Source organism: Peromyscus californicus, unplaced genomic scaffold (genome assembly GCF_007827085.1).
Source record: "Peromyscus californicus insignis strain IS unplaced genomic scaffold, ASM782708v3 Scaffold_6__1_contigs__length_162567912, whole genome shotgun sequence".
Taxonomy (NCBI): Eukaryota; Metazoa; Chordata; class Mammalia; order Rodentia; family Cricetidae; genus Peromyscus; species Peromyscus californicus.
In genome coordinates, this window is record NW_026294584.1 from 3,661,971 (window position 1) to 3,677,685 (window position 15,715).

General features: G+C 39.9%; 1 protein-coding gene across 4 annotated transcripts in view; it reads left to right on the top strand.

Annotated features, from left to right (window-relative positions):
• The window catches only part of Phtf2 (putative homeodomain transcription factor 2), a 115,544-nt gene that overhangs the window by 82,069 nt on the left and 17,760 nt on the right, over window positions 1–15,715 (top strand). For 2 of the 4 annotated variants that reach the window (XM_052719457.1, XM_052719459.1), the window contains exons 8-10: window positions 3,611–3,797; window positions 8,849–9,004; window positions 10,692–10,910. In XM_052719457.1, coding sequence (XP_052575417.1) covers window positions 3,611–3,797; window positions 8,849–9,004; window positions 10,692–10,910 — 562 coding nt within the window. Of the gene's footprint in view, window positions 1–3,610; window positions 3,798–8,848; window positions 9,005–10,691; window positions 10,911–11,843; window positions 11,969–15,715 lie in introns of those variants that run through there. The other 2 variants (XM_052719460.1, XM_052719461.1) reach the window with 2 other exon arrangements.

The following is a 15,715-nucleotide window of genomic DNA, read 5'->3' on the forward strand; positions in this document are numbered from 1 at the left end:
TTTTAACAAGTCCGTACTGTCTTTTGAACTAACATTAGAATATCCTGATTCAGCTTGTGCATCCTCAGCTCCAGCCCTGAAATCAGCCATTTCTTCAGGGAGAATGATGTCCAGAAACCAAAATCTGGGTGCACGACGCTAGTGGGGTGATCAGAGAGGATAAAACTACTACAGGGTGTGCTATTCAACTCTGTACCTATTTAGATAAAGCATGCCTGTTGTAATATATGAAATAGGTATAGTTCTGTACCTGCTTATGCGTGTGTGTGTGTGTGTGTGTGTGTGTGTGTGTGTGTGTGTGTGTGTGTGTGTATGTGCTGGCTATGAATTTTCAGTGATACTCCAAGCACCAATACCACTCAGTGCATTCTTTTTCTTTCCTTTTTTTTTTTTTTAAAATGTGTGCAGGTGTTTTGTTTGCATGAATGTCTGCACAGCTCACATGCAGTGCTCACAGAGGCACTGGAAGAGGGTACTCCATCCTCTGGAACTGGAGTTACAGGCAGTTAGCTGCCCTGTGAGTGCTGGCATCAAATCCCAGCTCCTAGAAGAGCAAAAATTGCTCTTAACCACTGAGCCATCTCTCCAGTCCCGTTCTTTTTTTCTGTTTCTGTATCTCCTTCATCAGCATCACCCTGATCGGCATTATTCTCAGTATATTTGCACACAGTGAATCTTCTGTGTGCATCCTGTCTTCTGGTCTCCCAGGATGCATTCTGCCTTCACGCTCTTCCCCAAATTAGCCGTCACTGGTTGTTGCCGGCTTCCTCTGCTGTTCTATTCTAGCCTTTCAAGCACCAGACTGCCTGTTTGTATTTTCAGCTGCAAAGGTGGTGCTTACATTTATTATTTTCTTCTTACCATTACAGCTAGTTTAGTGAATTATCTGCATTTGGTTAATAAGAAACATCAAAGAGCTACCAACGCTTAGTAACTTACTAATCTTAGGCATCTCCTCAGTGTCACAATATTCTGAGAAAAAGCCACTCAGAGATTGGGAAGGAGTGTAAAGGAGGGGTCACATATTGATAACATAATATGTGACTAGGAGGTATTATGTGGAGTGTGTTCTGCTGGCACTCATTTCCCTACTTTATCCTGTGCATCTTAGGAAAACGGTTCTGACTAGGAGATCACCGGGCTCCAGTGGAGCTCCGCTTCACTCTGATGTTCTCAGCTGCTGTTGCTTCCTTGCCTACTGGCTCCCAGACCTGTGTCTTTAGTAACTTGATGCTCTTAGGATTCTGTCTCCTTAGGTACACTTACCTTGATTTCTGTCTGATTCATGTATCTACTTCCTAGTTGTCTTTCCTTTCCCTTCTCGATCCAGTTTAGTTTCCACCAGCCTTCAGGAATATGTCTCCAACATACTATGACTTTATTTGAATTTCAAGTCACTTCCCTTTTTTTAATCAGCATCTGCATATTGTATAGTGTTAAAGAGAAGTAAAGGGATTCATTGATAACATAATATTCTTCCCTAGGTTGAGAAGGTACAAGGTACCTTTGTGCCCTTCCTTGATTCCTATGCCCCCCCCCCCCCCCCCCCCCCCCCCCCCCCCCCCCCCCCCCCCCCCCCGCCTTCCACCATAACCTATTGTCCTGATCATCTTCAATCTAAGGCTCATTTTCTCTTGGATTTCCATGTCGCTGGGGATCACATAGAGAGCGTTAGGTTGAGCTTTTAAGTCTTGCAACTCTCTGGATATGTATTCTGAATATGAAGTATTGGAGCCATATAGGGCGTATGGAAATACAGTCTGCCTGTTTCTGTTAGGAGTTCTACAGGAGAAGAGCAGGAAGGAGGGGCATCTTTGTGTAAGACAAAAGCTTTCTGTTTTGGCAGAATTGTTAGATGAAATCCTAATAGGTAGTTTCCGAAAAGGGGACACTGGAAGTACTGTGAAGAACATAAATCATCTCATATTTAGGGACTATTTTTGTATTCTATTTGGCTTCAAACTGACTACGTTATTTCACCTGTTAACTTCTTTGTGTTATTCCTTGATCCAAAATCAGCATTTACAATAGGTGAGTTTTAAGGATCCACCTATTTCTCAAGACTTTTTAATTAATTAAAATTAATTTTAAAAGGTTTGCCAGGTGGTGGTGGTGCACGTCTTTAATCCCAGCACTCGGGAGGCAGAGGCAGGCGGATCTCTGTAGTTCGAGGCCAGCCTGGTCTATAGAGTGAGTTTCAGGAAAAGCGCAAAGCTACACAGAGAAATCCTGTCTCAAAAAACAAACAAACAAAGTTTATTAGCATACAATGTCTGGTGGCTTTTTGAACAGTGTTTGAGTGGATTCTTTATCCCGCTTGCTCTGCCACTCACCTGTTACCTCCACCCTTTTGTATCATCTCCCACCGAGTCTCTTTTCCCTCTCACGACCTGTGTGTCCTCTTGCCCACTTTCTGCTCAGTTCGTGAGCAGATTCCCATGAAACTGTGTCACTGGAGTGTAGAGTGCATTGAAAACGCTGTCTACATGAAAGCACTATACTAATTTATTTTTCTTTTCCTATGAAGTATGCTCTAGAAAAATTCAAGGGGAGATTTTTTTTTAAGTAAAATTGCTTTTTTTTTTTTTTTTAAAGATTTATTTATTATCTATACACAGTGTTCTGCTTGCTTGCATGTCCCTGCACGCCAGAAGAGGGCACCAGATCTCATTACAGATGGTTGTGAGCCACCATGTGGTTGCTGGGAATTGAACTCAGGACCTCTGGAAGAGCAGCCAGTGCTCTTAACCTCTGAGCCATCTCTCCAGCCCCGTAAAATTGCTTTTAAATTGTCTTTTATGATAGACTTAATCTACATGGAGCATACTTTCTTTTCTGTGGGACTTACATTTCTACTAAAGGTTTCTGTTGGTAGCTACTTTGACCTATTGTAGTCTTAAGACTCCTAAAACATTTGCCTGTTAAAAATTATTATTTCCTACATTGTAGTTTATAAATATTTTATTCCTACAAATTAATATCCTTAATTCTGGCCTTGTAGGTTCCATAAATAACATGGTCATTGATTATTTTTTCCTAAGGATTCTTTTGGTAGGCGAAAACATAATTTTATGTTCTCCATTTTGCTTTTGCCAGATTTATATAACCTTATTGATTAAGTGTTCCTTTTCATAAATTTTTCTGCTACAAAGGCCTTACGTTTCTGTTGTACATTAAAAGGAACTTATCAAAGAACTTGCGTATACCAAAGGTAAAATATTTGGGATTATTATTAAGTCACTAATAACTTCTCTGAATTTACAAAGAATCTTTTTAAAATAAAAACTTAAAATATATTAACACTAACAAATTGGGAAAAATTTTCATTCTAGATATTGTTCAAAGACCAGACTAAGAATTACTTGTTAAATTAGGACTTTTCATTGTGGATTGCTATTTGTAAGACCTCATAACCTACCATAAACTGAACTTGGATTTTAGGTTGAATGGTTCTTTTATCTGATATTATTTCTCATTTACTTAAAAAAAAGGAGGGGATAGCCATTAAAATTTTGAAAAATATCACTTTATATAATTAGCACCAGATTTTAATTTCTATCAACTCATCCAGAATAAGGTAAGTACACATAACATTTCAATATATTTTTAGGTCAAAGAAAGCAAAGAATTCCATTGACAAGTCAACTGAGACTGACAATGGCTATGTGTCTCTCGATGGGAAAAGGACTGTAAAAAACAGTGAGGATGGAGCGCAAGACCAGGAACCTCCATGTGAAACTATCCGACCGGAAGATACAGCCTGGGTCACCCGAACTCCACGGAATCTTCCTGCCAAAGTCAGTGTCATTTTAGAGTTGGTTTGATTTTATATCTGCTGACATGAAGTAGATACGATAGAATAGTTGCTCTCATGTCAAATGTTTTCTCTGGGATTGATTCTGTGAACTTTCATAAATAATAGTGATGGCACTAAAAATCAGGTAGATGTGGCTAAACATGATTGGAATTGTAACCTGGTACGTTCTGAATTGAGTGGCTTGATTTTTTCCAGAATGTTGAGGCAAGTTAGAATTTATGGTCAATGTTTATTAACCCTTCCCTTCTCTTCCCCGTTTCATATGTGTGTAAGGATGTGCACTGAGCTGAAGACTGCAATTGTTCTAAAAGCTGAACTAGACACTGACTCTTATTCTGTAAGAAAATACCTTACTTTCTCTATGATAATTACTTTTGGTTTTATACATCTGTTTTAGTTTACATATGATCTGAAAACAATTCCTTAAACTAAAATTTTTTGGTGATTGAGTAGTTATTTATAGGGTACAATGTGCATACAATTAACTTATAACGATTGGATCAAGATAATTGGCCTATGGACTACAAATGGTTATCGTATGTTGGTAACACTGAAAAATCCTTGTCATTTTCTGTTTTGAAATGTGCAATAGTTTGTCAACCGTAGTTACAGAAACCAGAAGTTATTCCTCCTATCCATGTACCTCTGCTCCTCAGCCACTGTCTGTTCACCCTGGTGTAGTAGCGGCTGTTTCCACCTCGTTTGTCTGCTGTGTATCATCCTGTGTAGTAATGTTCAGTTTGAGTCTTTCCGTGTCTGACTTATCTCCAGTTCTGTTTCTTTTCCTTCAAATGATAAAATTTTGTTGTATTTATGGACTGAATAATAATCCACTCATCTGTCAGTAATTAGTTGAGGTTACAGCAGTCCTAGTGTATGTTATTGGTGCTTTTGTGAAAAGTCTTTGTTATTTTTGTTCAAGATTGCTATTCAGGATCTTTCATGGTTCCGTTTAGATTTTAAGTGTTCTAGTTTTTTGAAACATGTTGTCTGAATGAGACAAGGGTGCCCACTCCACCATTATTTATTATAATGTTTCAGGTCTTAGCTGCAGTAATAAGACAAGAAAAGTTATAAAAAGGATTAAAACTGGAAAGGAAAAGTTAAATTTATCCTTATTTGCAGATAGCATTAGTCTGTGTTTAAAAGACACCATGGACTCCAACCAGAAAACCTTTAGATCTGATGAACACTTGCAGGAAGTTGCAGGAGACAAAATTAACATACAGAACTCAGTAACTTTTATATATAGTAGTAACAAACTTGCTGAGAAAGAAATTAGAAGAATATCCCATATATGATCGTTTTTGCAGTGAAAACCTAAGATACCATAAAAACAAACTGAAGAAGACACTTGGCAATGGACAGACCTCCTGTGCTCCTGAATTGACAGCATTGTGAAAATGGCTAGACTACTTAAATAATCTGTATTTAATGCAGTCCTCATTAAAAGTCCAGGGAAATTATCCATTGAACCGGGGGCTGGGGGTGGGAAATCCTAAAATTCATAGGGAAATGCAAAAGACTATGCCAAAGCAATCCTAAGCAAAAAAATACTGCCAGAGACATCATGTTATCTGGCCTCAAACTATACCACACAGCCATAGTGAAAAAGCAGCATGCAGCTTCCACAAAAACAAACATGTAGACCAGTGGAACATAGTAGACATAGAAATAAACCCATACAACTGTAGACACCTCATTAAACTTTAAAAAGATAAGATTTATTTATTTTACCTTATGTGTACAATTTATCTTATCTGTATAATTTATATTATTTTATTTTACGTGTATAATTTATTTACCTGTATGTATGTATGTATGTATATATGTGCACCATTTGTGTACCTTGTGCTCTCAGAGATGAGGAGAAGGCATCAGAACCTCTGAAATTAACTAGTTACAGATGTTGTGAGCCACCATGAGGGTGTTGGAAGATGAACCTGGGTCTTCTGCAAGAGCAACAAGTGCTCTTAACTGCAGAGCCATCACACCAGCCCTGAACGCCTCATTCTTAACAAAGCTGGAAACATGCATTGGAAAACAGCCTTTCAACAAATACTTCTGGAAAAACTGGATAATACCCACCTTCAGAAGAATGAAATTTGATCTGTATCTTTCACCCTGCTCAGAAGTCAGTTCAGCCTGACAGTGGTGGTGCACGCCTTTAATCCTAGCACTCGGGAGGCAGAGCCAAGCGGATCTCCAAGTTCAAGGCCAGCCTGGTCTACAGAGTGTGTTCAGATAGCCAGGGCTTCATAGAGAAATCCTGTCTCAAAATGCTCCCTCCCCCAAAAAAAGTCAGTTCAAAATGGATCAAAGATCTTAATTTAAAACATGAAAAACTGAAAGTATCAGGGGAAAATACTTCAGGATATAGGTATAGGCAAGAACTTTTTTATTACAACCTAAGAAGCTCAGGAAATAGCTCTGAAGAGTTGACAGATGAGAACACATATAATTAAAAAGCTTGTGCACAATAAAAGCAGAGTGAACAGAGAGCCTCTAGAACTGGAGAAATCTTGGCCAGCTGTACTTCAGATGATAGGTTATACCTAGAGTGCATAAATCTGGCCCCCCTTATACTGCAGATGATAGGTTACTATCCGGAGTACATAAATCTGCCCCCCCCCCCATACTGCAGATGATAGGTTACTACCTGGAGTACATAAATCTGCCTCCCCCCATACTGCAGATGATAGGTTACTATCTGGAGTACATAAATCTGCCCCCCGATACTGCAGATGATGGGTTACTATCTGGAGTATATAAATCTGCAGCCCCACTCCATATTTCAGATGATCAGTTACCACCTGGGGTACATTATTCTGCGCCCCCCCCCTTCAGATGATAGGTTACTACCTGGAGTACATAAATATGCTCCCCCCCCCCCCAACACCAAACCCAAATTACCAGTCAATGGGCCAAGGAAATGAGTAGAAGACATACAAATAGCAGTAAATAGTTCCAAAAGTGTACAACATCCCTAGCTACTGTGGATACTTGAAAAACAGCCAAACACAGGCCGAGCTCAGGGAATCCTACTGAAGAGAGGGAGGGAGGGTTGTAGGAGCAGAGGGGTCAAGGACATCACAAGAAAACCCAGAGAATCAACTAACCTGGGCTCATAGGAGCTCAGAGAGACTGAACTAACAACCAGGGAGTCTGCATGGGACTGACCTAGGCCCTCTGCATACATGTGACAGTTGTATAGGTTGGTCTTGTGGGACTGCTAACAGTGGAAGCAGAGGTTGTCCCTAATGCTTTGTCTGGCTTTTGGGAACCTATTCCTCATACTAAATTGCCTTGCCCAGCCTAAGAGGAGGTGCTTAGACCTACAGCAACTTGATATTCCATGCTTGATGCCCATGGGAGGCCTGCCCCTTTCTGAACAGAAATGGAGGAGGAGTGGATTGGGAGTGGGAGGAGAGGAGGGAGGGAAAACTGCGGTTGGGATGTGAAATAAATTAATTAATTAAAAAACTTATTTATTGCCAGTCAGCAGTGGGTGTCAAGAAAAGAAATGGCAACAGGTACTAATGAGAATGTGAGGAAAGAGGAGCCCTTACTCATTTGTGGTGAGAGTGTAAACTGAGGCAACCATTATGAAAATCAGTGTGGCGGTTTCTCAGAAAGACTAAGAACAGAATTACTATGTGACCTAGTTATTAAATTACTCCTGAGCACACACCGGAAGGACTCTATCTACAGAGATACTTGTTCATCCCTGTTTATTGCTGCTCTGTTCATAATAACCAGGAAATGGATTTAGTCTTGATACCCATCAACAGATGAGTGAATAATGAAAATGTGGTACATATATGCTATGGAATTTTATTCAGCTGTGAAGGAAAATGAAATCTGCAGGAAGATGGGTGGAACTGCAAATGTATTAAATGGGGTAACCCAGGCTCCAAAAGGTAAATGCTGCATTCCCCCTCTCCTGTGGCTCCTAGCTTCTAATGTGTATTTTTCTGTAGGAGTGAGTCTGGGTAGAAAACGCTGTGAGAGAGGAGGAAAAAAATAAGGGAGGGATCAGATTTAATGTGCTGTGTTAGAGTGGACAGGAATATTCTCATGGAAAGGGACGAGCAGGAAGTAGGGCAGAGAGCTGAGGGAGGAATGGAGAGGGCCATCAGCAAAGTAAGTTTTATGAAGTCTTAGAAGGAAACCTGCTTACTAATTTTTAGAAATGCCATCAAATTGAAAGATGGTGCATTTAGTAATATGAATGTGGGCATTTTTGTGTTGAAGGAGATGAATAGATTTTCTGAGTTTTTTTTTTTTTAAGTGAATGGACTTATATCTTGTAGTATCAGCTGTGAATCATCATGGTTCTGTAGTTTAGTCTGGCTGTAATTTTTGATTACTCAGTGTTAGCTGTCTGATAATATGAACATAACATGTGTCATATCACTCACACAGTTTCCAAATACATTTTCAGGTACATACAGCCTTCAAAGTAATCTGGAAAGAGCCTGTCAGGGGAATTTATGCTTCCTGAGTCTTTCAGTTTTAGAATATCTAAAGTATGAATGTCTGTACAGTTGATCATACATAATGTATCAGCCATGTACACACATCCGACTGCTCATTTCTTATTGCCCCATAACTTTTATTAAGCCAGTGATGGATCTTCTAATTGGTGACCATATAGCTTAATTAAATACTATAATTTTTTTCCTCAGATCTTTCAGCTTCTTTCAAATGGCCTCTATTGTATTTGTGACTTGTTCATATTTCTTATTTCTGTAAGGTATTTCAGATCCTTTTCTGAACAAAATGTTATAGAATAATATTTGATAAATTACTTGAATTACTTTTAAAAGAAAAATGTATATTTAAGAGTATAATTGCTAATTTAAGACATTTTTTTTTTCAGAAAATTAGGTAGTCCAAATATTGGTATTTGAAGATATTTTGAAGGTATACATGTATATGTGCGTTTGTATAATTTTTAGAAATCGCCATCTTAAAGCTCACAGATCACTCAGAAGTTACTTACAGTTCTCTTTGTCTACTCCCATCCAGGATACCCAGAGAACGATAACCAATGTCTCTGATGAAGTATCCAGTGAGGAAGGTCCTGAAACAGGATACTCACTGCGCTGTAATGTGGACAGAGCTTCGGAAGGCAGTCTTCGAAATAGAAAACCACACCATTATAAAAAGCATTATGCAAATGAGGTATACAATTTGACCTTACATAAATGCACATATACTTATGTTATATTACTTTCAACAATGGAGTGTTGTTATTGAAATATTTCCCACCATTATCAATATGTATTGTTTTACAATCTCCCCCCCCCTCCTTTTTTTTTCAGACAGGGTTTTACTATGTAACTCTGTTGACTGTCCTGGAGCTCGTTACATAGACAAGACTTAGCTCCAGTTCAGATTCACCTGCCTCTGCCTCCCAAGTACTGGGATTAAAGGCGTGCCACCACACCCGGCTTTGTTTACGATCTAGTTGGATAGTGTAGCATTGACCAATAGCTATCCATGCACACTCATTTTTTTATGACACTTCACACACTTAAGGGTTATTTATTTACTGTTTACTGGTTCACTGTTGTACATGTAGCGTTCAGAGCACAGCTTGTAGGAGTTGATTATCTTCCCACCAGAGAAGTTCCAGGGATCTAACTCAGGTGTCCAGATACTGTGGGGCTTTGCTGCGCTGTGCGCCCACAGCCTGAGACGGCAGTCTAACTCCTGTGCCATTCTTCCCCATAGTTCATCATAGTGAAGTTATTTTTCCAAGTAATTTCGGTCCTGTTGCTACTGCCAGTTATTAATTTACCCACACTACGACTTTCAGTAATTTTCCCCTTTGACTCCATTGTTTTCTTGTTTTTAAATTTCATTTACTTATTTATTGGTTTTCTCAGAGCTTCCCCCAACTTTCTAACATCTCTAGAGCTTAAAACTATTTAGGTAGAAAAATAACTTTGTTCCATTTTATGTTTACTTTCTTTCTATGGACAAGAAATTTTCATTGCCTGGCTCCAAAGATCTACCCCTGTGTTAACGTTTTAGTCAACACTACCCTTGTAGTCTTTTCAAATAATACAGAATTTTTTTTCTGGATGATTTTGAGGTAAACTTATGAAAAAGAAATCGTGTTATGCTTGGGTAGAATATGAGTTCCAGGCTGCTAGGAGAGTTACTTCCATACAGTCCCCTCTTAATGTCTGCTTAGGTTGTCTTTTTCTCTCAAGGACTGCATTAGACAGACACTAAGACTGTGTCAGCTTACTGCCTTGTCATGCACAACCTGCTTTTAAACCAAATAACCAAGCCTAGGAAATCAGTCTTAGGTTATGTAGTTAGAAGTCCATTGGTACTGGAAGGAAGGTAGAGGACGACCATTTGATGCTTCTCCTACGTGATTGGTTACTTGACTTCAGAGTGATTCTTATTCCTGTGATCTTTACTATTTGCAGCTGTATTTTAACTATTGGGATTCTTGAAGAGCAGAGCATTATTCTTCTAAACTTAGATTTTTAAATAAATATTGCTTTAAAAACATTTCAACCTGTTTCACATTGATAGTTAATAAGCATTATATAAAGCTGAAATCTTTATAAGATTCACTTATGAAGGCTGTAAAATGAACGATATTTAAACATTTGCATTCAGTTCCCCCGGATTTGACCTTGGAAACAGCCACTTTAAGAGAGCAACCTTGAACAGCGGTTCTCAGCCTGTGGCCGCGCCTCTGCGCCTCTCATGTTTGCTGTCCCTTCCCCTGCCCTTTGACTGTGTGTCTGCTGCTTTAGGAAGGAGCAGTCTACAGTTCTGATGAAAACCCTTTGAGTTGGAAAGGATACACAAATTGTATTAATGTCAAAGAATATCTTGATTTCAGGATGCCCCTAAATCGGGTACTAGTTGCAGCTCTCGCTGTTCAAGTTCCAGACAGGATTCTGAGAGCACAAGGCCAGAATCCGAAACGGAAGATGTCTTATGGGAAGACTTGTTACATTGTGCAGAATGCCGCTCATCTTGTACCAGTGAGACAGATGTGGGGAATCCTCAGATTAACCCCTGTGTGAAAAAAGAATATAGAGACGACCCCTTTCACCAGGTCAGTTTCCAGTGTTGGACGATGTGGGGCTGTCAGACAAGCTCCTTTGAATGTGTGTACAAATCTTACAGAGGGGACAGAAGGTTTACATTCAGTTAAGTTAATACTCAACATTGGTGGGGTTTTTTGTTGTTGTTGTTGTTGTTGTTTATGTGGCCTGTGCTCTGGCTTCATTAGAATGTGAGTCTTGCTGTCCGTGTTGTGGTTGTGTCTCTCATCTGTCCACACATATGTTCCTGAGTTAGTTGATGGAGTTTTGTGGGTCAGTCTGTGTCTGAGATGCACTAGTCTTTTTGTCCTGTTCAGATTCATGTATACCTTGGCCTAAATTCTGCCTTTAATATTATGACTCAAAATCTGTATCTCATGAGTATCAAATTTGTATTACTAAGCATCCATAGTCACATTATCCAATAGACATATAATCATGTATATAAGTTTACATTTTCCATTAGCCTCAATAAAAATAGTTTAAAAAAGTGAAATTTCAATATCCATTATTTAGCCAAATATATTCAATGTATTATTCCTTTACTATATAATTGATATGAAAGTAGAAATGGTATAGATGACATTTTTATATTAAGCCTACGAACTTTATTCTGAACCCTTAGTGTACATCTCATTCTGGATTAATCACCTAAGGTGCTGAAAAGTGCAGTTGAGTTGGGTGCTGTGTTGAAGCATTTAATGCCCATCAGTGCCTCGCTTTAATAAAATTCCTCATCTTCCTTTATAAACCTGCTCTCACTGGATTCAGAATCTTGGTGAGTGGCATCTCCATTTGTCACTCACCAGCCCAGAAACCTGATGGCCATGTAAAAATCCTTACCCTGGGCTAGGGAGATGGCTCAGTTAGTGTAGTGATTACCGTACAAGCATAGGATCTGAGTTCAATCCTCAGCACCTCTATTTTTTTTTTTTAAAAAAAAGAGCAGGGTATGATGGTGTGCTGGGGATGAGGAGACAGTTTGAGTCCTGCTGGGCAAGCTCGAGGCAAGTAAGAGACCCAGTATCTTACAATAAGGTAGATAGCACCCAAGGAATGACTCCTGAAGTTGACCTCTGACCTCTGCATAGGTAAGTGTATATGTGCTCCCTCTTATGTACAAACCCCCCCCCCCCATACACATATACAAATCCTCACCCTTTTATGCTTACTTTCTGGTAGCCAACTTCTTACCAAATGTTGTCAACAAAAACAAGTTAATTCTTCAAAACTAGAGATAGAAGACAATTTCCTTACTCTGATTGAGAGTAGTTACCAAAGAACCTTCAGGTGTGACATAGTACTACAGTCTGAATGGCTTACCTAGTACTCTTTTTGTGCAGTTCTGGTAGCTGGTGGGCCCAGGTTAGGGTGTCAGCATGGTCACTTTATTGGTAAAATGCCCCCTTCCTGTACCCTTGCACTGTAGGTAGTAAGCTCTGAGCCTGATTTTAGGATGCATTTTTATTAAAAGCAGGTACCATGTGAAAGTGTCCATTATCCTGCTTTTACTTTTATTTTGACAGCTTTTTTTGTTCATTTGTCTGCCAGGTTTTGGTTGGCTAGCACTGGTTAAAGTCCATATTAAAGAATGAAATGTTAAAAATAGCAAAAATTGTTGGGCGTCTTTAAACTCCGCACTTGGGAGTCGGAGGCAGTTGGGTATCCAAGTTCCAGACCAGCCAGGGCTACATAGTGAGATCCTGTCTTTAAAACAAAACAAAAGCCAGGGCTGTCACACAGAGAAACCTTGTCTTGAAAAACCAAAACCAACCAAACAAAACAGTTTTGAATAGCACCAGATAGATTTCCCTACAGATACAAACTTTTAGTTTAAATTGAGAGTAGGATAGTTTTATGTGGATGCATAAACAGACAAATGGAACAGTCAAGAAAAAATCCAGAAATAGATTCCTTCTCTTATGGGTCCCTAGTGTATGACGTAAATAGCATCAATACTCAGTGAAAAAACGAGAAGACCATAAGATAGTAGGTTAGATGATCATTGACACAGTAAAATTTTTTTTCACATAGTTACTAAGTATAAAGCGGAAAAGTCTAAAACATTTCGAAGGAATATAGAACAGTCATCTTCATTATTTCAGTTTATCAGAGTTTCCTAAAACAAGATATTAAGAGTAAATGCAAAAACAAAATGGAGGACTTGAGACAGTCCTCAGAAGATGTTTCTAACATCTTAGCTGTCAAAGTATTGCTGTACAGAGATAAAGAACTACTATAGAGGATCAGTTAAACAGCTAACACCAGCACCTACTCAGTGGCAGAGGCAAGTGTGGGAGGCCAGCGTCCACCTTTTACAGGGTTCCTATGAGGAGGAGAGAAGAATAAGAAACTTTTAAATAGATAGCAGAGATGAGACAGACAGAAACAGGACAGCTTTGGGAGGATCTGGATCAAAATCCACAGGACCCTTCTGTCTCTTCAAAAGGGCTTTTTATAACAATACCAAGGGGTGGGGCAAAAGACCTCCCACTTGCTAGATCAAAGCACACCGCACAGCCAAGTGCAGACCCTTCCACACACCTGGTAACCATGCATAGTCAAGTCATCCCCTTATGCAGCCCTGCTGGGTAAAGCAAGCTCAGATCTCACTAGAAAACCTCTGTGGGCTCCCATAGGCAAGTGCCTCTCTGTGGGTTGGTGCCACCCTGGTCTACAAAGACAGTTCCACGCCAGGCAGTTACCTGGTGAGATACTGTCTCAAAAAAGGGCAGAGAGGGAAAGAGAGAGAGAAGGGGAGGGAGGGAAGAGGAGAGAGGCAGACCAGGAGGGAAGGGGGGAATGGGAGAGGGAGGGACAAGAAGGAGGGGGAGAGGACTCAATAGAAAAATAAAGGATCTAAAGAGGTAATGTGTGAGTAGAGATGAGTAGCATGTTAATACGGCCAGTTTTGTTAGTTGTCAGGAAAATGACATTTAGAGCAAGGAGACACTATTTCATACTGATCAGATTTCAAAAAATTTTAGAGGCCAGGCATGGTAATTGGGAGGCAGAGGCAGGCAGATCTCTGTGAGTTCCAGGTCAGCCCATCTACAAAGTGAGTTTCAGGACAGTCTGGGCTACACAGAGAAACTCTGGGGGTTGAGGGGAGAATAAGCTAGCATAGCTGTGATGATTATTCTTCATTGTCAACTTAGCTGCATTTAGAATCCCCTAGGAGACACACCTTGGCTGTGTTTGGGTGGACATTCATATGAGGACATCCCATGAGCTAAGATGCCAGACCGAATACAAAGAAAAACAAAGCCAACTTACCATCAGCCTTTCTCCTTTTCTGCGTCCTCATTGGTGCCACAGACCAAGACCCTCCTAGCATCCCGTCTTTCCTGCTGGGACAGACACTGCAGCTACACTGTGAGCCAGAGATAGCCCTTTCTCCACTCCTAGCATCCCGTCTTTCCTACTGGGACAGACAGCTACACTGTGAGCCAGAGATAGCCCTTCCTCCACTCCTAGACAGACAGCTACACTGTGAGCCAGAGATAGCCCTTCCTCCCTGGAGCTGCTTTCTGCCAGGTGTTTTGTTGTATAATGGGCAGCACAACAGTAGTGAAATTAATCAGCCAAACCTTGTAATAAAGCGGTTTATAGCAATGAAATTAAACTCAACCACATGTCAACATGAGTAAGTTTTATGAATATCAATTTTCAGTTATAAATTGGAATATAAATTTGGTGGGTTTTTTTGTGAAAGCAATTTAAAGAACTGTAGTACCATTTATATAAAATTTTAAAGGATTCAAAAAAGTGTAATCATGAATTAAAGCATATGCCATTGGGATATAAAAACATGCAAGAGAATAATAAACATGAAATTTAGACTTGTGGACTTTGGTGATTAACCAGAGAAGTATACAAAGTAATTTCCAAGTTTACCTGAAATGTTTCACTTCAGCAAATTGAGAAGAAAAGTAAATTAGATAGTCAACTTCCTGAGTAGCTGAATGAAAATGTTTCACTTTAAAAATATACCCATTGGTTTTGGCTTCAGGCCCCATACAAAATGACAGGGGAAAGCAAGCTTCCCTGGGAGGTGTTTAGAGTCTGAATGAGTGATGTCTAAGAAGCAGAGCATCGAAGCATGCAGGAGATGAAGTGTTTAGATGAGACATTAAGAATGGAAAGCATGTCTTTTAAGATGTAAGATACTGAGCACGTTTATGTCCACGAGGAAGCTGTAGGGAGAAATCAAGAGAGTCATAAAAGAAGGTAATGCCCTGCTCCTGGCAGGGCGAAGCACAAGCTCCGGGGAGCAGCAAGCTGCATAGAATGGGCAGGGCAGAGAAAACCCGGTGGAGGCTTGGGTCTGCTAAGGAGGAAAAAGAACCAAGAGCGCCTGAAACAATGTTTCTGTGGGAGTCGGGACGGCAGCTCGGCCAAGAAAGGACTGACAAATTGAAGGATAATTATGTTTAAGGGAACACATGCTTTAAAAGGGAAGCTTTCAGAGACCTGGTCAGAGGGGAGGTTGCTACTACTGATTCATTTCAGAGGGAAGCAATTCATGGTGTGGCCATGGGTCACAATTCATGGTGTGGCTAAGGGTCCCTGGGTCTGAAGAAGTGGAAACAGTGTTGGGTAAGGGGGCATGTACATATTCATCTAGGCCACTGAGTTTAATAAATGGATTAGAGATAGCAAGAAATGTCTGAGCTGTTTTCCCTGTGAGTCCATAAACAGCTCAGACACATGGGCTATGTGATTTCTGTTATGTTGTATCACTTGCTCCTTGGTACAGAGTAGATATTTAGTAAATACTAGCTGGGTGAATTCTTGAAAGAAAATACATTTAAAA